The sequence below is a fragment of the Mesitornis unicolor genome, unplaced genomic scaffold, assembly GCF_000695765.1.
Source record: "Mesitornis unicolor isolate BGI_N332 unplaced genomic scaffold, ASM69576v1 scaffold50986, whole genome shotgun sequence".
Lineage (NCBI taxonomy): Eukaryota > Metazoa > Chordata > Aves > Mesitornithiformes > Mesitornithidae > Mesitornis > Mesitornis unicolor.
The window spans coordinates 1-1066 of NW_010189884.1; the positions used below are offsets into that span (position 1 = coordinate 1).

The window sequence follows — 1066 nt, forward strand, 5'->3', positions numbered from 1 at the left end:
AGGCGGATGGCGCGCAGGCCGAGCCGCAGCACGGCATCGTACTTGAACACCAGCTTGTAGAACGCTTCGGTCATGAGGGCGCCGCTGGGGTCGGCGTGCTTCAGCGCGGCCATCGGCGTGTACGCCACGTTGGTCTGGTGCCGGAAGGGGGGCCGGGCCGCCTCGATCACCCGCAGTGTGTGCTGCATGGGGGACGTTACTGTCCCCTTCCTGTCCTTGACCCCTCTTCCTCCCTATCCTGTCTCCATCCTCATTCCCATCCCCATTCTCAGTGCATTCCTATCCCTGTCTCCATCCCATCTCCTTTCCATCCTATTTGCATCCCATACCCATCAGCAACTCCATTCCCATCCCATCGCTTCACATCCTATCTCCATCCACATTCCCATCCCAACCCCATCTCTTTTCCATCCCCATCCAATCCCCATTCCCATTCCCGTCTCCATCTCCATCCCCATTCCCATCTCCATCCCCATCCCCATTCCCATCCCCATTCCCATTCCAAAATCCCATCCCATCCAACCCCCATCTCCAACCCCATTCCCACCTCCATCTCCATCTCCATCCCCATCTCCATTCCCATTCCCATTCCCATTCCCATTCCATCCAATCCCCATCCCTATCCCCATCTCCGTTCCCAGCTGGGCCTGAGGGAGAAGGATTTGTTGGGGCAGGACCCCTCCCCACTGGCATCTGGGGGTTGCTGCCCCTCATCAGTGCTAATTGAGGCTGCTGTAAAGAGCCCAGCCCAGTCAGGGGCTGCCAGGCAGGGGGGGGGGAGAAGGGCAGCTCCCAGCCTGGTGGGACCACCCATCTGTCACCTCTGCGATGTCCTCGGGGGTCTGTCCCAGGCTGGCAAAGACGTCCTTGGAGTTCCGCAGGTAGAGGTTGGTGAAGATGTCGGCCGTCTCGGGGTCAGTCCGCGAGTAGTCGGCGCGTTTGGCTTCCTCGTACAGCTTCACCTCGAACTCGGTCGTCACCGGCCCTGGCTCCACCAGGCTGATCCTGCCCGGGGATGGGGCGTTGGGGACTCTGGTATCCCCCAATCCCCCCTGTCCCCCCAGCC

At 61.0% G+C, this 1066-nt stretch overlaps 1 protein-coding gene across 1 annotated transcript; it reads right to left on the reverse strand.

Annotated features, from left to right (window-relative positions):
- Window positions 1-5: 5 nt before the first annotated feature.
- On the reverse strand, window positions 6-1005 carry LOC104542023 (retinol dehydrogenase 8-like; the record flags this gene model as incomplete). Its single annotated transcript, XM_010186208.1, has 2 exons — window positions 6-182; window positions 822-1005. Coding segments are annotated over 2 exons (361 nt in total), but the record flags the coding sequence as incomplete, so codon positions are not given.
- Between the last annotated feature and the right edge of the window lie 61 nt (window positions 1006-1066).